The 23,319-nt window shown below is 39.9% G+C and overlaps 9 protein-coding genes across 9 annotated transcripts; 3 read left to right on the plus strand and 6 right to left on the minus strand.

Moving 5' to 3' along the window:
* Positions 1-381: 381 nt before the first annotated feature.
* On the plus strand, positions 382-1,088 carry CNA1_3 (3',5'-cyclic-nucleotide phosphodiesterase (PDEase) (3':5'-CNP); the record flags this gene model as incomplete). Its single annotated transcript, XM_064820814.1, has 3 exons — positions 382-385; positions 440-670; positions 730-1,088. 3 exons carry the CDS (start codon positions 382-384, stop codon positions 1,086-1,088), a joined length of 594 nt encoding a protein of 197 aa, XP_064684734.1.
* Positions 1,089-1,504: 416 nt separating this feature from the next.
* RAT1 (5'-3' exoribonuclease 2) lies at positions 1,505-2,451 on the plus strand (the record flags this gene model as incomplete). Its single annotated transcript, XM_064820815.1, has 4 exons — positions 1,505-1,650; positions 1,709-1,764; positions 1,842-2,037; positions 2,094-2,451. 4 exons carry the CDS (start codon positions 1,505-1,507, stop codon positions 2,449-2,451), a joined length of 756 nt encoding a protein of 251 aa, XP_064684735.1.
* A 281-nt stretch (positions 2,452-2,732) lies between these two features.
* On the minus strand, positions 2,733-3,062 carry ATC70_001420 (uncharacterized protein; the record flags this gene model as incomplete). Its single annotated transcript, XM_064820816.1, has 1 exon — positions 2,733-3,062. The coding sequence occupies one exon, from the start codon at positions 3,060-3,062 to the stop codon at positions 2,733-2,735; it is 330 nt and encodes a 109-aa protein (XP_064684736.1).
* Positions 3,063-3,148: 86 nt separating this feature from the next.
* On the minus strand, positions 3,149-4,000 carry ATC70_001421 (uncharacterized protein; the record flags this gene model as incomplete). Its single annotated transcript, XM_064820817.1, has 4 exons — positions 3,149-3,581; positions 3,642-3,649; positions 3,705-3,772; positions 3,841-4,000. 4 exons carry the CDS (start codon positions 3,998-4,000, stop codon positions 3,149-3,151), a joined length of 669 nt encoding a protein of 222 aa, XP_064684737.1.
* A 381-nt stretch (positions 4,001-4,381) lies between these two features.
* ATC70_001422 (F-box domain-containing protein) lies at positions 4,382-6,554 on the minus strand (the record flags this gene model as incomplete). Its single annotated transcript, XM_064820818.1, has 7 exons — positions 4,382-5,164; positions 5,221-5,475; positions 5,526-5,775; positions 5,839-5,993; positions 6,064-6,153; positions 6,208-6,304; positions 6,355-6,554. 7 exons carry the CDS (start codon positions 6,552-6,554, stop codon positions 4,382-4,384), a joined length of 1,830 nt encoding a protein of 609 aa, XP_064684738.1.
* A 2,860-nt stretch (positions 6,555-9,414) lies between these two features.
* On the plus strand, positions 9,415-10,964 carry ATC70_001423 (Pre-mRNA-splicing factor 38; the record flags this gene model as incomplete). The annotated part of the gene is made up of 2 exons (XM_064820819.1): positions 9,415-9,640; positions 9,706-10,964. The coding sequence occupies 2 exons, from the start codon at positions 9,415-9,417 to the stop codon at positions 10,962-10,964; spliced, it is 1,485 nt and encodes a 494-aa protein (XP_064684739.1).
* Positions 10,965-13,726: 2,762 nt separating this feature from the next.
* On the minus strand, positions 13,727-16,208 carry YCK2_1 (Palmitoylated plasma membrane-bound casein kinase; the record flags this gene model as incomplete). Its single annotated transcript, XM_064820820.1, has 11 exons — positions 13,727-13,989; positions 14,058-14,441; positions 14,493-14,781; positions 14,844-14,934; positions 14,988-15,263; positions 15,322-15,436; positions 15,509-15,526; positions 15,593-15,752; positions 15,817-15,873; positions 15,950-15,960; positions 16,025-16,208. 11 exons carry the CDS (start codon positions 16,206-16,208, stop codon positions 13,727-13,729), a joined length of 1,848 nt encoding a protein of 615 aa, XP_064684740.1.
* Positions 16,209-17,055: 847 nt separating this feature from the next.
* On the minus strand, positions 17,056-18,259 carry ATC70_001425 (uncharacterized protein; the record flags this gene model as incomplete). The annotated part of the gene is made up of 3 exons (XM_064820821.1): positions 17,056-17,468; positions 17,523-18,191; positions 18,247-18,259. The coding sequence occupies 3 exons, from the start codon at positions 18,257-18,259 to the stop codon at positions 17,056-17,058; spliced, it is 1,095 nt and encodes a 364-aa protein (XP_064684741.1).
* Positions 18,260-20,152: 1,893 nt separating this feature from the next.
* ECM39 (alpha-1,6- mannosyltransferase) lies at positions 20,153-23,147 on the minus strand (the record flags this gene model as incomplete). Its single annotated transcript, XM_064820822.1, has 4 exons — positions 20,153-20,545; positions 20,604-21,002; positions 21,063-22,775; positions 22,842-23,147. The coding sequence occupies 4 exons, from the start codon at positions 23,145-23,147 to the stop codon at positions 20,153-20,155; spliced, it is 2,811 nt and encodes a 936-aa protein (XP_064684742.1).
* Between the last annotated feature and the right edge of the window lie 172 nt (positions 23,148-23,319).

A 23,319-nucleotide genomic window follows, 5' to 3' on the forward strand; every position in this document is an offset into this window, starting at 1 on the left:
TATGAAAATTATGATTTCAAGCTCCAGCTCCTCTCGTTTTGTTCCAGCAAATTCAAGGCAGCGCATTATCAATAAGCATCTTGACAACACGTATTCTGAGGATAGAACATCATATGAAGCAAACACATACAGCACTAATGCATTAGCTCTCACTTTGGATAAAACAGTTTGTCAGTAGCTTGCACAACGCACTGGATGTGTTCTTAAATATATCCACAATTGTCAACACCATTATGACGATACGACACTCATGCAGCTTATTCACCACAATGTCAGCTAAAAAAACGTCACTCTTCGCCAACATGAAAAGCACATCTGGATGTTCTGTGTTGCTTGCTTTCATCCATTCACTTACTTTCTACATTTCCAAGCTTCTTTAATATGGGTAAACAATTAAATCCTCGCTAGTGTCTAACCAGAACTCTGATTTTTGTGATAGTAGTTGCACAAGTCCAAAAACTAGCGCCCGAGTTCGATGCTCCTGGCGTCATTGATGGCCAAATTGTTGAGCACATCAAACTCTCTGATTATAGAGGAAAGTACGTCGTGCTTTTCTGGTATCCGATGGACTTCACTTTTGTTTGTCCAACTGAGATCATCGCCTTCAATGATGCCTATGAAGAATTTCAATCTTTAGATTGTCAATTGATTGCTGCTTCCTGCGATTCTGGTAAGTTATTAATCTATCACCGTAAAAAGTGTGATTAACAAGCGTGTGGCAACATGCAGAATACGTTCATCACGCTTGGATTAACACATCACGTCAATCTGGTGGTCTCGGTGGGCAAATCAAGATCCCCATTATCTCTGATAAAACACACGCCATTGCCAAAAGCTACGGAGTCTACCTTGAGCAAGGCGTCCCATTGCGTGGGCTGTTTATCATTGATCCCAAAGGCATTGTTCGACAAATTTCCTGTAACGATTTGCCAGTAGGAAGATCTACTACAGAAACCATCAGATTAGTCGAAGCATTCCAATTCAGTGATAAGCATGGAGAAGTCTGCCCAGCCAATTGGAACAAGGGAAGCAAGACTATTGTGCCAGATGTCGAAAAAGCCAAAGCATATTTTTTAGACGATGATTGATTGAATCTTCGGAATGTTCTGCTTTACATTTGACGTCAATTTGGGATTTGTCTTCTCTGATTTCCATGATTGCCCTTTACAATGATATAATAAATGATGATACACCAGTTGCATTACCATACAGTGGACTGTGGTTTGAACAGATCCACATCAGATTGGATCTTTTGCGAGGTTGACATCGCTGTACAATATCACAAGATTTGCGGACGAGCATACACATGAAGTGAACCCGGAATTTGAAATAGAGCGTCTCTCATATATCCAATGTTGAACAGAAGGTTCTTTTGGAAACATCCTAATTTTTTCATATATAAATACCCAATTTTCTCTTGCTTCTACTAATCTTTTTTCCAACAAAGCGATTTCCCCCTTTTTTTTTTCTTCTTTTTTTTTCTCCTCTCTACTGTGGCTCGAAGATGAAGATCATTCCAATCCCTGCTCTCGAAGACAATTACTCTTACATTCTCATCGACGAAAAGACCAAAGAAGCTGCTGTCATTGATCCAGTAGAGCCAATCAAAATTCTAAATGTGATTAGTCAAACGGGCGCAAAACTTTCCAGGTACAGCTACAAGATTCGTGGCGTGCATACAATGCTCATAAACTGACATCTTGCATAGTGTATTTGCCACCCATCACCATTGGGATCACTCTGGAGGCAATATCGAACTAGTCGGTAAGCATTGGCCAACATGGTTATTAGATCATCTTGACGCTTATGCAGTTTTTTTTTTTTTTTTTTTTTTTTACTAGCAAAAAAGCCTGGATTGGCTGTTTACGGTGCAGATGCGAGAATTCCAGAAATCAATTACGTCTGCAAAGATCGAGAAGAATTCAAACTGGGATCATTAGACATCACACCGCTCCATACACCATGCCATACAAAAGGACATGTCTGCTATTATGTTGTTGATCCTAATACAGGTGAACGAGCTGTCTTTTCTGGAGAGTAAGTTGAATGAAATTTGCACCGGAGGCACATGCTGATTGATATGAACCCATTAGCACATTGTTCATTGGAGGTATTGGAAAGTTTTTCGAGGGAGATGCTCGAGATATGTACAGAATTTTATTTCACATTATTACCAAATTACCGGATGACACTTGGGTCTATTGTGGCCATGAATACACAAAGAACAACCTAAAGTTTGCTTTGTCCATTGATCCCCACAATGAAAATTTGCAAGCAAAATGGGCCTGGTGTCAAGATAAATCCATCACAGTGCCTAGTACGATTGGACAAGAAAAGCTGTATAATCCGTTCTTGAGAGTGAATGAACAGGCATTGCAGCATGTCGTTGGTAAAAATGATCCCGTTGAAGTACTCCATACCATCAGAGAAATGAAAAACTCATTTCTTTGAATTCTTTAATATGTTAATACTTAATTCAATCATCTTGTTTATATTATAAAATGATTCAATCCTTTCAATATCGCACACGTTCTTTCGCACATCTTGTATATCGGAAATGGCAATCTCCACTTTGTTTTTGCTTTGCTGTAGCTGCTTTTTAGTATCGACAATGCGGGGCACTTTGCGGTGGATGTGGTCTGATATTCTGTAGAATCCAAGTGAGCAATCGTTCAAGGACAGTAAAAGAATATGCGTGAAACCATTGACCACTGCACTGACAAAAAAATCAATCACCATGGCAACATGTAGTTTACATGATTGGCTTTACCTTGCTGCACTTTATCTTTTTGTCTTTTTCTTCTCTTTTCCTCTTGCTCGCTTTGATATGTGGTGAGTATACTTATGCTAGAGTTGGATGCTCGTCTTGCATAAAGAGACAATTGATCAAATGATAAGTTAGTCCAAGACGGTGAGTCGAGTGCAATGGATGAAGATGTTGATTGTATAGATGAAGGTCTCGTATTTGAAGATGACTGCTGCTGCTGTTGTTGTTGTTGTTGTTGTTGCTGTGACCAAGTGGTGGGTATGAACAAGGATAAAGGTCTGGTTGTGGAAGACATAGTAGTTTTTATTTCATCAAAAAGAAAAGATGAAAAAGGAAGGGCAAGTTGCTGGTTTATATTATAGCCATATACAAGCACCCCGCTTATAAGCTCGACCATGAATACGGATCATCTCTGATCTTATCCAAACTCAATACATGTTGAGCTATATCCCAGTTATGTAAGCGTCTTTCTTCTATTGTAGGATCATCAAAGTTATGTCCACATAACTCCAAGACTTCTTTTGGCGGAACTGTTTTGCCAGACACCTTTTTGAACACAATCTTGCTGATAGCTAAGCATGCAACCGTGCTGTCCTCTAGCAAGAATCGATGTTGAAGGAACAACCACTTGTCATTCCATGTCCAGATGCGACTTTGTACCTTGTATTTTGCAAGAGGTGGAATTTCCTTTCTAAACAGCGTAACAACGCCGCCGTTATGTCCAAATATATGGTGATGTGGTTCCATCATGACTCGAGCAAATGCAGAATATAAAATGTGGATTCTGCTGAAATCCAGGATCTTGTTGTAGGTGCTAATTGATAACTTCTATTAGCCCTCTGTTATGCGTCATGTTGGGCGGTTCTCACGTTACCTATTGTTCTAGAGAAATTTTCAATTAGAATGAATAATGCCAATTACCACAAGAATGTTTTACCATATGCTGATTATAATCAATATCATCCAAATAGCAACGATGGTCCTGGCTAACAACTGCAAACAATGCTATGTATTCATACATAACAGTTTAATATTCGTGGCAATAGATACACTAACCAGCAGCATCAGCTTACCATCTGGTTGCAGGTTGTTTTGTTTCGCTTTTTTAATGAGAGCTCTCAACAGGAACCAGGATCTGACAGTATAAGCAAATGGCAATGACTTTAGGTGAGTAGTTACCAGTAAACCAACTGGGATGCCAATGGCTAAGGCCATCGTAGGTATCTTATTCATACACGGCGACAATGATAAATGTATAGGTGAAAGAAAGGCAACCAAAGTAGCACACAGCAGTTCCGATTTTATAGTTTAAAAGTGTTACAAATCTGATTGAATGCTATTTGGGATGCGTGAGACGCTCCAGACCTGTTTGCAACATTCAGACACCAGATCAATTTCATGCCAATGCCTGGCTGGAAATGTATAAATATATTAGATTTTTATATCGTTGTGAAAATGTGCGAGTGTGATGGAGTGTGTGTGTGTGTGTAAATACAAAAGACAAAATTCAAGTGAAAAAGTGATATATATGAATGCAAAACTAAATGAAGAATATACGGGGAAATCGAGAGGACAACATAAGCAAGTGGAAACCAGCCCATTACTATGCTTTCTTTATGGTTCATCAATAGGCTGAGTTGCGCTTGGAATCTTCCTTCTTCCCAACAGAGTGGCATTATTCATATTCAGTTCAAACAGGCCGCCATTCTTGTTTGATCTATTGATCTTTTTGTGCTGAACAGTGCTTGGTTTGTGCTCTATAGATGTTGGCACCGATTCGTCAATATGAAGCACTTTTAGCTTGTCTTTTAGCTCGTTCATTGGCTGCTCTTTCTGTGCTTGCTCTTCTTCTTCTTCCTCTTCCTCGGTAGTAGATGTCTCATCGGTAATCATATCTGCCTCATCTTCTGTCACATCATCGTCATCACCATTGATCGCACTCATGAATAGCGAACGACGGTTTTCTTGATTTGGCTGTTGTTTGATGACTTTTCGGCGAGCCTTCTCTTCTGACATGCGGTGCACAGCGTATGAGATATCAAACATCTCCTTCATGGACGATACTCCAGAGAACAAATCTCTACGAGGTGTCGTTGCTCCAGAAGCGACAATAGACGGTGCACGTGAATTTCCGCGTGAGTTGGCACGGGAGTTAATCACAGATGAGACACCAGATGGCACTGGCATAGGCACAGCCGCTTCTAATTCTTCTTCGTCTCTGTTGCGTTCTTGGATCATGCGCTTGAATGCCTCGGCCTCGGTCTCAGGACGAGGTCCATTAGCAGGCACACCTGTGTTTTCAAGTGATGTAAACATAGGCACGGATGCAAGATCCAGGTTGATGTCACTAGTTGCTGTTCTGGCTTTGATGGCATCTGTATCAATCTTTGTCATTTTCTATGAGATTGCATTCTTTAGAAGAGAGCTCTTTTTTTATAAAGCATCGCGCTTACCTCATTTTGCATCCATGGGTGTTCAAGGAACTCCATGATTGTATATCGCTTCTCTGGATCAATCTCAAGCAAATGTTCAATCAAGTCCTTGGCCTCGTCTGATATTGTGTCCCACCAGGGGCTTAAGAATGTATACTGCCCCTTTGCAACCTTCTCAGTCAAAATTTTGATTGATTCATCGTAAAATGGAGGAAATCCACATAGAAGAGTATACAAAACACAGCCCAATGCCCACATGTCTACAGATTTGGAATACTACAGAAGGCGATTAGTTGGTATTCTACATGGCATTTGCGACTTCTTACTCTCAAATCTTTCACAATTTCCGGTGCTGTATAGCCAACTGTACCACAAGGTGTCATGGTCTGTTGATCCCACACTACTTTGGAAAGACCGAAATCTGCAATCTTGACTGCACCAATGCCGCCGCCGCCAATGCCGGGAATAAACTTGCCTTCATCTTCTTTGGGTTCGTCAAAGTCGGGTGGGGGCAAAGGAACATCTCTTTCATGGAAATCGATAGGCACAAACAGTAGATTCTCTGGCTTGATATCTCTGTTGCGAATGGTCATGTTAGAATACGCTCGATCTTGCTTTCTGTATGGCCGTGTGTTTTACCTATGAACCACGCCCTTTTCTTCATGCAAATAGCGAATACCCTCAGCGACTTGTCTGATACAATGACGAGAGAGCTCCTCGCTAAAGTAAGTAAGACGAACAATCTGATGGAAAATTTCTCCGCCTTCACATAATTCTAGTACAAGGAAATAATGCTAATATGGATAAAGTTAATCTCTAATACAATTACGATTTGATTGATCTCTCTTTTCATGCGCTGGTTACCTCTTTTGTCTCGATAAAATCAAGCATCTTGATGATGGAAGGATGATCCAACGTTCGCATGATCTGGGCTTCTTTCAAGACGCTTGATTTCTATAAGTATCATCAGCACCTTGACATGCTCACTACACAGACAACAGAACTTACTTGCTGGTTGTTCAGTTCATGCTTACGGACTATCTTGATGGCTACTCTTTCGTTGGTAGATAACTGGATGGCTTCATAAACCTTGGAAAATGCACCACTATAGTCATGTTAGCACTGAATCAGCATGAAGAGATCAAGCATACTCACTCGCCAAGCTTTGTTCTCAATTGATAGTCTTCCAATCCTTGATAGCTTGGCATTGTCTGTTTTGCTATCTTTTCTTCTTCAACCATGCGCTGTGCAGTTTCGTATTTCTGCGCTGTGGATTGTCTGGAAAGGTTGGAGCCATGAGAGGAATAGCTCTTTCCGCTTTTTATGAAATTCTTAATTTGACTAAACACTGCCATATCAGATGTATTTGGTTTCGTAAAAATGAAGAGAATAAAAAAAAAAAAAAAAAAAAAAAAAACCGAAAGAAAAAGAAAACAAAAGAAAATGCAAAATGATGGTTCACAAACCTTTTCTTTTCTTTTTTTTTTTTTTTTTTTTTTTTTTTTTTTCATCCTGCTCATGGCCGTTGGCTGATGTCTGTTCTGTGGAATGATTGAACATCCGCATTTCGTTTTCTCTAACTTTCCATGTTTTTCCTGCTCAAATGTTGTACCTGGTGAGACTAAAGAATAGCTAAATCCAGCTTGAAAGATGAGCAAGAGTCGGGTCACTCAGAAAATGAGATTGCATATATATATATATATATATATAAAGTTCAAATAATGCTATGTTACTGTTCTCTTTTTCTGTGCTAAAGCGAATGTCTCGTATATGAGGCTAGTCCTGTGGCGAATCTCTTTGTGTGCTTGATTATTTTTTGATGTACACCTTTGCATCTTTGATTAGAAAAAGAACTACAAATCTTTCCTGCCTTAGGGAAGTTTCAAACCTTAAATTTAGTGAGCATAATAATTATGAAGTAATAATCCAAATGATGGATATACCGCCAGCATATCGAGAAATCATGTTGTCCAGGGTGCATCGGATTCCTTGTACCAAACACCATCCTCCATCAAAAAGTCATCTCGCATCGAAATGTATCATTCTCAATTAATTAGGCTCAATATTTAATCAGCACTCATTTCGACTAATAAAATGGCAATAAACTCAATAAAGGGCGTTTGTAGATGCGATTCAATAATATCAACTGGCTATCATTACCCTTTCTGTTATCAGAGAAACAGGCTTAGTCTGTGCTTGCGGGATAAACGATATAGGCAACTCAGCAAAACTCGCCTTGCATTTGATACATGCCAACATTTCATGAGCATTCATTGAAGCATCATATCAGACGGCTGTATCTGAAGCCTGATATTAGAATGCTGTGTGATCTCTCAAGTCTGCTACACTTGAAAGCACCAGCTTTTAAATGGGTCGTGTCTGAAAGATAGCTCTTTAGCTTGGTTTCCTCAACAACCAACCGTAAGACATTTGTATTCCGATCATTAGCAACCAGGGGCACCGTCTTTGCCTGACAGCAGACATCTACTCCTTGCCTGCCTAGGAGATTGAAGAGCCTGGCATTCAGTTGCTATCGGTGAGCTCTCGAGGTATACATTTGCATGTAAAACCTTGCAGCTGTAGTATGTAGCTTAACATGCAACGACTTGCAATCAACATCATCAATAGATTGTATTACCACATGTGCTGCAAATCATCTGAAATTTAGTCTTACTGTGTAGTAGAAACTCAAGTCAATGATGTGGATTGGATGGAAGCCAACAGGAGTTTTTCATGTATAGCTGCTAGCTCTCCATTGCCTGAATCATTGCAATTTTTTTTTTTTACCTACTCAACAAGAGACTTTTTTCAACTTTGGTAATCCGGATGATCATAATCTGTTCTATCTTTGAGAAAAAGTTGCGCATTATTTCAGTGTAACTTTGCAAAGACCCATGATCTGCGTTCCTTTTCAAGTAGACCTGCAAATGCGAAAACGTATAGCAAAAGATGCGATAGAATGATATCATGTTTCATGAGAAGGGGTTCTGGAAAAACGCTATTTCAGCTGTTACTTTCTGTCAACACGCGAGCAAACATGCCAACGTTGTATTGTAAAAATATCAGAAGCATCTACTGTAAACAAGGGCTGTGTGCCAGGTTTGATGTGGATGCCATGCTGTACATACTAAAGGCAATGACCAACTTGCTCTTGCCAACTCAAACAGTGAGGTTTCTCCGAGCATACATGTATCTTATGACAATGATGATTTTAGAGCATATGATCCTGTAACTTTTATGTTTCCTTCTTGGGAGATCTTTACTGGCTTTGTGGCGCCAGAATGTGTACGCTCAACTCTCACGGGTTGCTCATCCAATGGAGACAAGGGATGTTAGCAAGCATAAATTGCAAAAGACAGCGAAACGGAAGGCCCTATTATACTCAAACGGTTGATCCCAAGTAATTTGCTCATGTGCGTCAATACAATAACGAACTTCAGTTTCATGAGTGTCCGCCTGTCCTCGCATGCCTGCTGATAGTGCACTTTTGGCTACATGCAATAACATACGAGCGAGCATCTTGATTGCAATTTCTAATTCATTGCGAGATGGACAGCATCAAGCATTGATTGAAAATGTTCATATGGCAATAATCTATAGTAACTATGATGGTGTTTCTGGACAGCCGTTATACCCAAAAGAGATACTATGAGGTCCAAGTGCCAATTCTGATATACTGTCAATTCAATCGATGGGTACAGAGCGTATTTTTTTTTAAAGCCTTGGTAAAGCTCTTTACCCGAAACTATGAACAAGCCAAAGCGAAAGATGAAATTCATGCAATGATGCTGAATGAGGATTACTATGAGGATTACTATGAGAAACACAATCTCTTTTATTGAAATACACTCTAAATCATCACGACAAAATCAAAGATCTATTGCGAATCTCATTATATATGCCTTTGAATGAACAAATATGCATAGAGATGATCAGTAAACCGTTGGATCGGCAAGTTTATATCCATTTCATCCGTTGAAGCAAAGAACTTCGGATTACGGCAAAATTTACCTGTTAGATAGATCCTCTGTAGTCGGCCCGAAGTGACTAGTGCTATGGACCCGTCTCTTCCCCGAAGTATGATTTATGAAAAGGACCTCAGATTGGCAGCGTAGTCTCTCTTCCTTGTGCCCCTTTTCTATTCCAATTCTAAAAACAAATTACAGATAAGCCAAGCTAGCCATACTCTTTTTCAATTATACAGATACATATAACATGGCAAAAAGCGTTTCTGGAGATAGTAGAGCCAAGAATGGTCGAGCAAGCATCAAAACACCTTATTCAAGTTTCAAAGACGCAGCAAAACAAAATGCAAAAGCTAAACAGACAACAAGTGGTGTCCAGATTCGTCTTGGTGTGATGGCATTTGGCATCCTGCTAGCCTCCGTATTCTATTTCTTTCCCGATGTATTAACATCCATAGGCTCTACTAATGAATCAGGTAAAGTGAATGCTCTGTACGCTTGCTCTATAGTAAACGAGGCTAATAATTCTGTGAAAGTATAGGTGCATGTAAAAGATATGCACTCATGGTTGATGCTGGCTCAACAGGCTCTCGTATCCACGTTTATCGCTTCCACCAATGTAGCGACCATGAGCCAGTAAAGTTGGAAGAAGAGGAGCTTTTCGCGCAAACGATACCCGGTTTATCTGCCTATCCTGATAACCCTCAACAAGCAGCTGAATCACTCGATGTTTTACTAGAGGGTGCTGTCAAGTTGGTTCCCAAACAGTTGCAGAAAAAAACGCCAATTGCTGTCAAAGCAACTGCAGGTTTGCGCCTCCTCGGTCAATCCAAGGGTGATGATATTTTGAAAGCTGTTCGCCATCATTTAGAAACAAGATACCCATTCCCAATTGTCGGCGGCGAAGACGGTGTGTCTATTATGGACGGTAGAGACGAAGGAGTGTATGCTTGGATTACTGTCAATTTCCTCTTGGGAAATTTCGATTCAACTCGGTCAGTCAAACCTCACACAGCAGCTATTTTGGACTTGGGCGGTGGATCTACACAGATTGTATTCGAGCCTGATGTATTAGAGGATGGTAGTTTGCCTGAACTCCCAGACAACGACTTCAAGTACTTGCTGAAACACGAGGGTAAAGAGTATCTGTTGTACCAGCATTCATATCTGGGTTACGGCTTGATGGAAGCTCGTAAGCGCATCCATAAGCAAGTAGTGGATTCTATTAACACTGATTTGATACCATCATCCTCTGATCTGGTGCACGCTTGTTTGCCTCAGGGCCTCAGCTGGGAATACACAAAAACCGCAAGTGATCCCATCAAATTCATGGGTGCTGGTTCATATGCGGATTGCCTCGGTGTTGCTGATCTAATGTTGAACAAGCGCAAATCATGCGACTTTTCTCCATGTTCCTTTGATGGTATCTACCAGCCTCCTATTGCTGATACCTTCACCAAGGGTCCCATTTATATTTTCTCATACTTTTATGACCGCACTCAACCTCTTGGATTACCTGCATCATTCCGTTTGCCTCAGCTTGCTTCTTTGACAGAATCAGTGTGTAGTGGTGCTTTTATTGAAAATGTGACAGATGTGTCACTTAAAGATGAGCTGCTTGATCGTCCTGAGTGGTGCCTGGATCTATCATTCATTTACCGTTTATTGTCTTTTGGCTATGAAATTCCCGATGATAGAGAACTGACAGTTGCAAAGAAGATCAATGGTGTGGAAACAGGCTGGTGCTTGGGCGCTGCAATCGCTATTTTGGGTGATAATTCCCTCAAGGACATAGAATAAATTATAATGCATTGATCATACTGAAAGGGATTTATACATTCAAATGTTGTGAACAAGGTCCACACTCGAAATATGGAGTCTTGGATAAAGGTCGGTTTAACATTTCGCATCAAGCTACACATTTAGATGGGCTATCACAACAGTTAAATTTATAAAACTGAAATGAAATAGGTTGCGCACGCAAAAAGAGTAACCATACTAAGCGTTAGTACCTTGAATTCACAATCCCTCTCTTGCTGATTTGAGCTTTTATGAGCATCGATTACCATCATAATTAATGAGCATGGCATTGGTTTTGCCACCAGCCAAACCCAATTCAATCCCAGATTCATAGTCTGTTCCGGATTGGCCAAATCTGGATAGTCTTCGACTCGATTGGTCTATTTTGCAGGATTGGACTATACAAGTCGTCATGTTCATCCCATACTTTCTAATGCATTCTTGAAGTACTTTTCAAGGCGCATCCAATGGTGTTATTTATAACAATTCTTTTGAACAAACTTGCTGAGCAATATTCAAAGATAAGAAATAGCTATTCTGGCCAAAATGTACAGATTTTACATATCAAAGTCTTACAAAATCGATTTCAGAGGTTACGTTGGATCGATAGAAACATTTTGATTCAATATATACCATAGTGAAAGTCGTCGTTTTAGAGGTCAAAAACGCGATCGTTTGATTTTTGATGAAAACCATGAGGGGGTACCTCATGGTTTTTGGTCGAATTTTGCCCATATTTTTTTGGTCCCTAAAAAGTTGAGCAATAGTGGCAATAAGTAACTGCCAGATGAGAGCATTTGCATCTTCGCTTCGCTGCGGTAAAAACCTTATATAAATCAACGTTATCAAAGGCTGAATTGGATGCGTTATGCTCTTGATGGAGGGACTAAGTCCCTTCCTCAAACGCCCTCTCTAATGCCAGCTTTGCTGATAGTTTTTCCGTGCCTTGTGCTGCACTCAATGCTTTAAAATTTTTGTGCCTCTGATGTCTGATTAGTTACTTCGACGTTTTTTCACAGTTCTTTGGTATATACTACGAGTGTTTACGCTTCGGATGGCTCTCTAACTTCGCTTCGCTTCGGTGAGAACCAAACTGTGCAGCGGCAGCTCGCGCTACCAATTGCTCTTGCGTATCCTTTTAAAATACTGCTACTTTCTTGTTGACTCTCCACTTTCACATGAAAACCCTTTACATTATCTGTGGACCTGATTCTCATGTGATGCTCTACATTCATATACATGTAGCTACTTTTTATATGGGCAAGTATCATACAGATATTATCCCTTTTCAATCAAGAGTGTGCCTAATACAGCAAAAATTGAGTGTCTTTGAGCTGCATTTCCTTGCGTTCAAGGCCGTTTAAGATGGACAAAATAGCACCAAACAAATGCTCTCATATGGCAGTTACTTATTGCCACTATTGCTCAACTTTTTAGGGACCAAAAAAATATGGGCAAAATTCGACCAAAAACCATGAGGTACCCCCTCATGGTTTTCATCAAAAATCAAACGATCGCGTTTTTGACCTCTAAAACGACGACTTTCACTATGGTATATATTGAATCAAAATGTTTCTATCGATCCAACGTAACCTCTGAAATCGATTTTGTAAGACTTTGATATGTAAAAATCTGTACATTTTGGCCAGAATAGCTATTTCTTATCTTTGAATATTGCTCAGCAAGTTTGTTCAAAAGAATTGTTATAAATAACACCATTGGATGCGCCTTGAAAAGTACTTCAAGAATGCATTAGAAAGTATGGGATGAACATGACGACTTGTATAGTCCAATCCTGCAAAATAGACCAATCGAGTCGAAGACTATCCAGATTTGGCCAATCCGGAACAGACTATGAATCTGGGATTGAATTGGGTTTGGCTGGTGGGGCCGGCTGGCCAACTCAATGCCCTTTTAATCATGAAGGCAATACTGTAATAGATGCCTTTGAATCGTGTGGAAAGTAGGCGGTAAATTACAAAGCGTTATTGCTAACTATGCTATTTTGCTTGTATTCTATATTTAATAACGCCAGTTTATCAAAATATTTGTTAAATCAATTTTGTTTCTTTTTGAGGCTTTGAAAGAGTCTAGGATCCATAAATTTATTATGTTGTGATATTAGAGCTTAGAGATTATATATAATATTGATCCACTGTTACTAGAATTCATATTTCGCCCGTGTAGCAAGAGTTTATCTTGTGCCATCACAACATTTAAACCAAGCATCGGCGTAAACTGATCTTGGTTACCTTGTGTTCTTGCATGAACTGATCATTGATTTCTAGAAAATTCTGAATGCCAGACTTATTTTGTTTTGCCAGACTTAGCAAAAATCGGCATTTCTTACAAGTATTGTTGAACTTATTAGTAGACAACCAGATGTGTTTGTTTAAAGTCGACTTTGAAGGCCAACGATTTACGTTGTATATGACCACATGTAGATCAGGAAGCAGCACATGGATACGAGCTCGAAATGATGACAGTATGTGATTGCCATCGAAGCTACTAATGAGACGCGAAATCATCGATGACGAAATCATCCAGTCGATATAATCTGGAGATGATGGGCCCGGTAACCACGCTTTTGTGAAGAAATATGGCAAGGCAAAGATACGCTAGTGAGCGATTTATAAGTGCCTGTAATTGATAACCATTGCATCTTAAAGTGTACATATTTCTAAACATAGCTATGGAATGACGAAATCTTTGTAAATTTAATTTAAATTTAGTATATGTCTCAAGTTTCATATATGTTTAGATCAGCACGCCAAAGTAGTATTCCAGTAAGTTTGAGCAAAATAGACCCACATTGTGCTGCTGGTGACATTAGTATCACCATATTCCATATTGGCAGCCCAGCTTTTCCCAGATAAATCGAAAAGCAAAGCCCTCAGTTGTTTATCAAAAAAATCCAGATAGACGACATCGATCAAATCACCATCGGCAGTATCCTTGGGGAGGCTTGACCCTACAAATGCGGGTAATGGAAAGTCGGGGACAGGGATGTGAGCAGTGTCATCGCCTACATAGAATAACAATAACGGATGCGTAAGCCTTGAGCAACTTGATAAGCCATCTTTAGATACTAACCATCAATACCAAAGTCATCCGTGGTGACATACCCAGGAACAAGGTTATGCCTATCGCCACTGTCCTGAATGCTGCTTTGGTCTCTTAATTGAACAAAACCGTCTCTCTTTGCAAACTCTGATTTTTCTGCCATGTAGGGCCAAATTTCCCGTCTTTTTCTAAACGCTTGCTCTCCTTCATGATTCAGTTTTGGAAGGAGTTGCCGCACAATGCTGTATGGAACATCTTCGATCGCATAGAAGGCATCTTCAAAAGGAGATAGTTGATACATGTTATCAAGTAGAAACGGCCCCTTGAAAATGTCATATCGAACACCGCCTGTATTGATCAGAAAGTACACAGGATTGGGTCGATTCTTATCAGCAACCACCCACGGAAGAACCTCTATATTTACATCCTGAGTATACACTTTCACTAGCCATATAGGCCACATACCTTGCGTCAACAAATGGAACACACTGGTGTTTTGATTCGGATGAGCAGTCTGCAGCTTGTAATCTTGAGGGGCACATCCCAACTTCTTGGAGAGGTCATATGTGCTGCGAAGCTCGGAGATGACGTTCGTCATTTGGATCCCCAATGGGGTATCGAATTCGCTGTCTGTTGCTACATGATTCTCATCTAAGGAGGAATGAAATTGATAGGTTGGCCGATTCTGATCAAGATAGCGTCGATGAAATGTAACATTAGCAGGTGTTCTAGAGTCGGCATTCTTAGAGACTCCCTGTATACGTAATTTCAATTAAGAATTCAAGAATGAGAGCACAAGAACACAGTGGTGGTTACCTCAACTGAAAAAAAGCCTATTGTTTCCAAATATCTGCCCGATTCGATTCCTGCCGCCCAAGGATCGTATTTGACAGCATCTCTAATGTGGCTAAACGATGATGCTTAGTGTCCTGCTTCAAATGATGAAAACTGCATGCTTACGTGTGTCCTCCCAATACCGCAATGGGGATCGTTGGGTAGTATTCGCGGATGGCATCGATGAGAATATAAAACTCTTCGAACCTTAAACCAATATGTCCAATCAACACAATGATATCTGGCAGATGAGTTTCTAATGATTGTTTAAACCAAGCCTCTTGTATCTCGTCTTTCACATTTCGTACGACAGATCTATCTCCATTCTTTTGAAAATTAAATAAGAAACCGTACGCCAAAACTCGGGTGCCAAACTCTCCTTCAAAGTAGGTGAATTTGGAGCTACAATTGCATTGCATTTAACGTTTGAAGTTGCGTCAATATAGAGTACATCACTAACCCAATTGGAACTGTCTTGTTGTTGTTGATGTCTTTAAAATAGACATTGGCGGCTAAATATCTGTCCTTCCAGTGTGGGATGAAGTTGTACACTGTATCTACAGTGACATCATTTACTAAACGGCAGCCATAATGAGGAAACAGATGTTTAATCACTACTTTATATGGCATATGAGCATACATCTTACCGTAAAGTTCGTGGTTACCTAATTATGAATATAATATAGAGTTTTTAGTCTATATATCTCTGTCTTGTGCTGCTGTCCTATTACCGATTGTCAAGAGATCGTAGGGAATGTTTGTCAAAAGTGGCTGCGACAGCAAACCTCTCGGATCGGTGATATCGCTCAAGCCATTGCCGTCATGTGTATCTCCAGTGTCTACAATAAACAGATCCTTTTTCAACAAACGAGCCTTTTGCTTCATTTTAGCCTATTTAGTTAGCTTAGAATGAGTTTACTGTAGAATGAGCACAAAAGGTTTGAGGATAGGTTACCGTAAAAGAGTAGAAATCACCCAAATCTCCATTAAATGTGCCTTCCAACACATGACCCTTTGAAAATATGGATATATATATATATATACAAGATTGTGAATAGATGTTTATTTGAATCAACAATAATGTTTACCTCTAACCAGCCTAAAATAAAAGACGGATTCAATATACATTTTAAACAGACTCATCTTGATTATAAATCAGTTACCATGCGTATCCGTCGTATGGATAAAATTCACATCACCCCAGACGAGTGGGCGTAAATTGGGGAGGGAGGGCGTTTTCACGGCGTCCTTTTGCTGCCTCTTGTCTATATACAAACCATTGGCTGTGTTTATGACGGCCAATACATCTAGCAATATACAGAGAGATGCCTTGTTTGTTATTCTCATACGTCTGTTTTCTGAAAAGTGGAAAAAGGAACGAAAATTTTCTTTTTCAAGATACAGTCGTGCATTAAATACAATGAGCATATGATCGACACCATCATGGAGCAATGATTGGCCCCACAAGTGGAGCATATACTCATCATCACCATGGCAACATTCCTCAAGCGACACTACTTGCTATTGTTTACATGGCACTACACAATGGCCTGTCGTTCTCCACAAAAGAGTGGCACAATGGGGTTGTAAATATTAAACGTCATTTTCGATTTATTCAATACCCATTTTCGTAAAGTATAAATCATGCTTAAATGTTGCACCAAAGATTAGTTTATAGTGTCATATCGCTATAACTGGATTTCTTCATGATTCCATTGACATAATTGTGTAAAATTCAAGCAGGTGAGATCGGATCTAGTATACATTAACAAAGAACATTTTGGAAGACATTAGAAAATACAATTTATTTTCTATTGGACTAATTAGACTATCCAGATGCTTCAATCTCGATTTCATCCTTGCATTCATCTATGGTTTTCAGTTGCACAAAGCTAAAAACATGGGTAATTTGGTGCGAAAAATGTCTGGTTTTATTGCATTATTGATGTTGTAATCAAAGTAAAGTATGTACATAATAAGAAATGAGAGAAAATGAAAATTCATAGCATGAAAGGTAAAAAAAAAAAAAAAAAAATAGCCATTAAAAGAAAATGGTTCATGTTTGTGTGAGCAAGAGAGAAAGATAGAGAGACAGCGAAGGCATATAAGATATAAATAATAAAGAGAAGGTAGAGACTAGTTACAATGAATAATTAAATAAAGCAAGGAGGGGATATCAATCATAGTGGTAGATTTAAGCTTCAGTGTGGGATGTTGAAAAGTAATCTGGAGAATCCTGAGGTAATTTGTTAATCACTGTGTCGAGAAAGGGTGTCAAGCCAGTAGGTTGTTCATTGAAAGGAGGCATGGTGGATGCGGAACTAAAGGAATTTGTAAAGGAAGGCATAGTGGGGTAATTGCTTGCCATTGAGCTTCTTCTAGAGGCCATTGTGTTGTTTGTGATTTCAGCGGATTGCTTGCGAAGATAGGCTTGGACAGAGTCGCAATCGCAGTTACCATGAGTCAAGAGTAAATTGCGAAGATACATGCTCTCTTCTTTGAGTAACGCTACCAAGTTACGAAGCTCTTCATTTTGGTTGTTTTGGATTTCAGCCTTTTGTTCAAGCTCTTGCATCCAATTCTTCTTCTTTTGACGGCATTTGTAGGCTATAATTAAAAAGGTTAATATCAATTCAGGAAAGAATTTTATACAAGACTTACCAGCAACACGATTGCGCTCTAAAAATTTCTTTCTGCGGTCTTCTGCATCGTCTCCTTCAAAAACAATGCGTCGCTTACGACCGCTTTGCACAGATTTGGAATTCGTAGTTTCAGTAGGTTGGTAGTAATCGTCCATTTCTTTATATGATGAAGTTCTAGATTTGGCATTTCTTGCAGAGGAGCTGCTGCGACGGCGTTGGACTGGTTCATCAAAGGAGGTCGAAGGTGATAAATTATGTACATTCGAAGCAGCAAATTCGGTATTATTGCGAGGAGCAACGGGTGCTTGTGGGGGTGTATCGACCAAAAGATCGTTCATGGTGAAGGACACAGTAGAACTACTGGGGCTTTGGCTAAGGGACATTGGAGGAGTTGGAGGGGATTTCATCAATGCAGCTTCAGGTTCGGGTGACTTAAACATGACGTTTGTGTTGTATTCAGTATTAGCCGCAACGGAAGCAGGAATAGTGGGAGCAGGAACAGGAGCAGCCATCCATTTCACTGTGGGTGCTTCTATAGGTTTCATAGAGGCATGGTGTTGTTGGTAGTTGCAGTCGTCAAATGGATTGATCTCATGTTGGATGGAACCAGATAAGCTAGGTGTGAGATTCCATTCGCCATTTTCGATGAGAAAACGAGTGGGTGTTGCAAGTCCAATCATTGAATTATCTATCATTTCAATTAATATCATAATCAAATGCTTATCCAATAAAGCAGCTCGTACCTTCTGCCATCATGTTATGTAATATAGAGTAGTATGTGTAAAGTGAGAGGGCTTTTATATGATTGCGAAGCTTTCAAATGTTTAAAAGTGTGAAACCAGAAATGAAAAAAGTGGAAACTGATAGAATAAGGCTCCATTTATATACACATTTTTCTGATGGGCACTGTTTCTCCCTTGTGAGACCCTCAGGGAAATCGGGGGATCATCAAAAGGTCAATGCTTGTCATGATGTTGGGTGCTGAAGCTTCAAAAGGGTAATTCAAATGACATCATATTCTCCAGTGTTCTTTCGAGGGGAGCTAGATCTCCTAGAGATTTTTCTGTTATAGTTGCCTTAGACCCAATTGAATTATATCACTTTCCGCTCCCGTGTAACAATTTATCGACAATTGTACACACTGTGAAAAAATCTATTTTGTTCTATAGGGGGGGCCTCATTAAAGAACTACAGATGATGGCGATTTCCACTAAAATTTCTCATTGAAAGATTCTCTCAAAGACTACCATGTATTTGAAAATACCCGTATTTTATGTTTGGATTGGTATTTTAACTGTAAGTTTATTTGTATTAGTCAGAGTTTCATATCTTTATCTACAACATTTAGATTCCAATACATTATTCTCGACCTTTTTTTTTTTTTATAATTGAAATTCTCTGTATCACAAAATACTACTATTATTAGCAAGTTACACTTTGGGAGTACACGCCATACACAAGATAATATTTGTCAAGAAAAATCGCATCGGTTATCGAGATTTTGTCTAATGAGATTAACATCACCTGGTCTTCTTAATAAACTCATAGCTACCAAGAAAAAGACTCACAATGCATGCGAGGACGGCAGAAAATCGACAAAAACATCAGCGGCTATCCAATTACCAGACATTTGGCAAAAAGCAAAGACCAAGCATATGCCACATTCACAAGTTTCAAAAGTGAACACTAGCTGCAAAACACTCAATTTTTTCCTGGCAAATCAGAATGATTACTACCACGATATACTTGTACCTCAGGCCAATGAATTAAACCCTTTTCTGTGCCAAGCTATATCCAGTATAGCTTCAAAGAAACTTACGCTCGATGAAATCAACAAATGGTTTCGCAAACATGTTAAAACTAAAACCAAAACTAAGGTAATAGCGGCTTAATTTGGCAATCCATACTAGACATTTTGAAATTGATCTAAGATATTCTATCGTTATATGCATCCATGCTATGATTATAGGATATTGAGTTATGTCTCGAAAACTGCAGCATCTTTTCCAAAGTGGTAGATAATGGTATCGTATATTGGCAGCTAGAGTACGATTGCTTAGAATGGCGATCTTATGGTCAAGAAATTATCGACACCGGGGTTGCTGGTGGAATCGAATTCTGGAAAGAAGAACACCCAATGGTCAACATGTAGATGTTTCATATTAGGCGTCTAAGCGTCGATGAAATATTTATCCAATCCACATGGGCGCGGCGATACTAATCTTTACAAACGTTAATCGTCCTTGCTGCAATGACCAAGAATCACCTGTTCAGTTAGCCTGTATTTTTCTGTTTTCTTCCTAAGCGCTTATCTACGCCTTTCTGAGCCCTACCCACACCTCTTGATCTCTTTTCCATACCCCCCCCCCCCACATCATTTGCATAAATGAAAGCACCCATGGGCTCCGATAATAAAATCAAAGGCTAAACCTGTAATATACATCCCTGCTATAAGATAATTCAGATGCCTTTGCAAAATGCTGCTTGTTGTTCGACGTGGATTTTGCCAACCCAGTAAAATCGATCATTGTTTCACTTATTTCAGGTGGAAATTCGATTTTTACAAAATAAAACTAATTTATTGAAATACATTTCCTTCTATCAGCTACTATGCCATCTCTAAATATAGTAACGAAGGCTGTGGAACCGTTATTTCTTGCCCTTTTCTCGTTCTAGACGTTTCATTTCCGACTGTTCGCCCTCCAAGATGTTCATCACACCCTTCACCATCTTATTGTATTCATCGTCCTTATGTTTGCGCTCCTTGGCCTTCTCTCTAGCAATGAATTGATTGTCCTTACGAAGTTCGCGCAAAGCGCCCTTCTTTTCCTTCTTGATTTGAGACTCAAGCTTGTGCATTTGAGAACGCTCATGATCAGGATCGTAATGTTTATCCATGGAGTAGGCCTTCTCGAACTTGGGCAAATGCTGGGCAATGGGTATGGGTCGATGCTGTTGCATTCTGAGTGGTGTTTTGGTACGCTTCTCTATACAGAACTTGATTTGTCGTTCCAAACGACTCTTGACAGTGCTCATCAAATTCTATGGAATTTCTGTAATTAGCTGATGATGAACCAACAAGATTTTTTTACTGTCTTACCTTAATATCTGAGTGCCAACTGTATTCTTCAAGATCCAGCAGTTGTAACAAATCTAAGGTATCTTGGAAGACTTCCAAAAATGCTGGTGTAGCAGCATACAATTGAAGATAGCGCTCAAACATACGGAGAGAGCCTTGCAACAACGAGAGTTTCACATTGTCATCTCCACTGGCTTCAGCCTCTGTTGCTAACGTTTCTAATTGCACAGAAGATATAGACTCTATGTTTTGTCCGCTAGGGTTCTTGATGGAAAGACCTCCAGTTTTTTCATCGGGAATGGGGAAAGACCCTGGGATTTGCTGCTTGTCTTTGAACGCGGATTTGGGTGCCAAAATGACAAAGCATCTGTTTAAGAAACTAAGACATTCTGGTATGAATCGCTTGGAAACTTTTTGATACTGCACATCGGGTAAGTTAGTTTTTCTAGAAAAGCTTGTTTTGCATTACTAATCACTTACCTCGTAGGCCAATAAAGTGAGGAATAGACCGCGGCCAATATCGACCTCAGATTGAATGCGACACTGGGCCAAAGCATGACACATAAACAACAATGCTGGAGTGGCGATGGGGTGGCTCAAATCAGATGTGGAGAATATTTGACCAATAGAGCGTAATAAGGTTAGATCTTCAACATCGGGCCATGCGGATCCACTGTGTTTCATCTTTTTAGCCATTTCAGACTGCATCTTCTTGAGTTTAACATTGAACACTTCTGCTGCTGGTTCTGGTAATTGCTTGGCGAGTTCGAATACGTGGTTTCCAAGATGTTCAAGCACTTGAGTTGGTAAAGGTGACTCTGTAGAAGCAACATAGGCCATGTGATCGACAAGCACACCCAAAAACTGCGCTAACTTTGCCTTGTTTTCTTGTGCCAACTTGATGTGATATAAGACTCGGATACGCTTGGTAACAATAACGGAATCCTCGACGCTCAAGCCTTGAAGGATCTCCAAGAATTCATCGTGTGTGGTGGGGCATTCAAAGGTGAAAGGGATCTCTCGCTTCTCTGATTTAGCTGCGGATATCTTTTTTTTGGGCTGAACAACACCTGACTTGCCAAATTCATTCATGTCATCCTCGCCATTGTCTTCGCCAAACACTGGAACCTGGTCATCGTCCTCTTCGATATCCTCAATGTCTTCATTGTCTGTTTCTTCTTCTTCGTCATCACTGCCTTCTTCGTCGTCATCCTCTTCTCGATCTTCATTGTCCTCGCTGCCCTCTTCTTCATCATCCTCGTCTTCATCGACTAATCCGTTCTGAATGTCCTCCAATGTCAGACCCTGACCAAGCTGATTCACATCCTCTTCTAATTCAGCAAGGTAATCATCATCAAGTTCATCACCCTGAGGGACACCCTTTCTCTTCTTGTGAGATCTCTTCTTGGAGCCTTCATCTTCGCTGTCCGAATCAAGACCTTCCATACGTCTTTTTCTTGCACGTTCAGCCTTTTCAAGTTGTTCCTTCTCTTCCAGAGCGAGCTCTTCTTCAGTCTTTGTACGATCAGTAGCTTGAGCACGTTGGTCGTTGGCTAGCTCACGGATCGCTTTATCATAATCAGAGTAATCGTCCAAAGTTTCATCCAATTTGCTGGTAGGGTTCTCGTTTTCATTTCTTTTGAAAAGAGCATTTTGGGAAGGCAATGGCTTACGAGCAGGCTTGGTGTTCAAGAGACCACGAATATCATTGAGCTCATCATCCAATTCCTCACGCATGTCATCATCCTCTTGCTTTGCAGTCTGACGCTCGAGTTTATGCATCTTGCTCTTTGCAATTATCTCCTTCATAACTTCGTTCTTTGACTTGTGTCTCTCGTTCTCTCCTTCAGGCACATCGTCTTCGAAACCACCGAAATGCAAACGAGACACAATCTTGCCATCCATTTGCTTTCTGTCATCCTCGTCGTCACTGAGTCCAAGACCAGCATCATCAAAATCATCCATGTTAGACAGTGATTGGCCATAATGGGTCAGTGATAAATCTTCATCATCGTCTTCCAAGTTGAACATAGAGCCACCAGTTGTGCGAGTGGACCTTTGCTTTTCTCTAGTGAATCTCTCCAACATCTTCTCTTCAGGTGTCATGTTGGGGTTGTTCTCGCCAAAACGCTTATCGATAATACCGCCACGGCGATGCTTGTTCTTCATTTCAACCAAGAGAGTTTTCTTACGCTACCATTCAAAAAAAAAGAAGGATGAGATGTCTACTCTTCGTTCCAACATGCCATATATACATACGTTCTCTTCGCCAATTTGCTTGCTCAATGTAGGCTTTCCAGATGTACCCTTCATCTTTCTGCCGAGGATTTCAAACTTTGTTTTTTGGTGCTTTTGTTCAAAGGGATTGAATTCACCACGGATGAGCGAGAGCTTCTTGTCAGCGTCATTCTTTCCTGCTTCAGTAGGAGCACCTCTCTTGCGATCCTTCTTGGATCGACTAGCTTTGGATGTCTGACCAACGACACCGGCAACTTGCAATGATTTTTTGAGTCTCTTCAGGGCTGATCCGCCACTTGCTTTAGGCTGTTGATTTACTGCCACCATGATGTTTGTGATGTTTATGAGACAAAAGGAGAAGGCTTATTTTTCAAAATCTTCTTTTTTTTGTTCATTGACAGTTTTTTTTTTTTTTTTTTTGCTTTTGGTAAAAAAAAAAAAAAAAAAATTTCAATATCACGTCACTGATTACATTGTTTCCATGAATGCAGTATCCATT

Source organism: Mucor velutinosus (assembly GCF_035048745.1).
Source record: "Mucor velutinosus strain NIH1002 chromosome Unknown tig00000041, whole genome shotgun sequence".
Lineage (NCBI taxonomy): Eukaryota > Fungi > Mucoromycota > Mucoromycetes > Mucorales > Mucoraceae > Mucor > Mucor velutinosus.